The sequence below is a fragment of the Dipodomys ordii genome, unplaced genomic scaffold, assembly GCF_000151885.1.
Source record: "Dipodomys ordii isolate 6190 unplaced genomic scaffold, Dord_2.0 Scaffold21, whole genome shotgun sequence".
Taxonomy (NCBI): Eukaryota; Metazoa; Chordata; class Mammalia; order Rodentia; family Heteromyidae; genus Dipodomys; species Dipodomys ordii.
In genome coordinates, this window is record NW_012267237.1 from 1,321,993 (window position 1) to 1,322,419 (window position 427).

The 427-nt window shown below is 75.9% G+C and overlaps 1 protein-coding gene across 1 annotated transcript in view; it reads left to right on the plus strand.

Annotated features, from left to right (window-relative positions):
* The first annotated feature begins 146 nt into the window (after positions 1-146).
* The window catches only part of Ndufs6 (NADH dehydrogenase (ubiquinone) Fe-S protein 6, 13kDa (NADH-coenzyme Q reductase)), a 5,992-nt gene continuing 5,711 nt past the window's right edge, over positions 147-427 (plus strand). Inside the window, exon 1 of the mRNA XM_013013815.1 lies at positions 147-303. Coding sequence (XP_012869269.1) covers positions 196-303 — 108 coding nt within the window. The 5' untranslated portion in view covers positions 147-195. The remainder of the gene's footprint in view (positions 304-427) is intronic.

The following is a 427-nucleotide window of genomic DNA, read 5'->3' on the forward strand; positions in this document are numbered from 1 at the left end:
CCCCCAGCGCTGTCCCGCGAGGCCGCACTGCCGAAGACGCCGGCGACATCGCCCTAGCCCGACCGCTCCGCGCATGCGCGCGCCGGAATCCCGCCCCTCCGAGGGGCGCGCGAAATAAGTCCCCTGGCGAGTCCCGGGGTGCGCATGCGTCGGTGCCTGGAGCCGCGGCGCGCCGGGTCAAGGGTCGCCGGCAAGATGGCGGCGCTAGCGACCTTCCGCCGACTGCTGGCCCTTCCCCGGGGGGCCCGGAGCTTCGGGGTGCGGCTGTCACCGACGGGGGAGAAGATCACGCACACCGGGCAGGTAACGGCCGGGGTGATGGCGGCGGGGGCTCCGGTTGCAGCACTTCCCGCCCGCCCGCGGCCTCCCCGCGGGTTCGCAGGCGCCGTCCTCCGTCCTCGGCCAGCTCTAACCCCGCTGCCGCAGG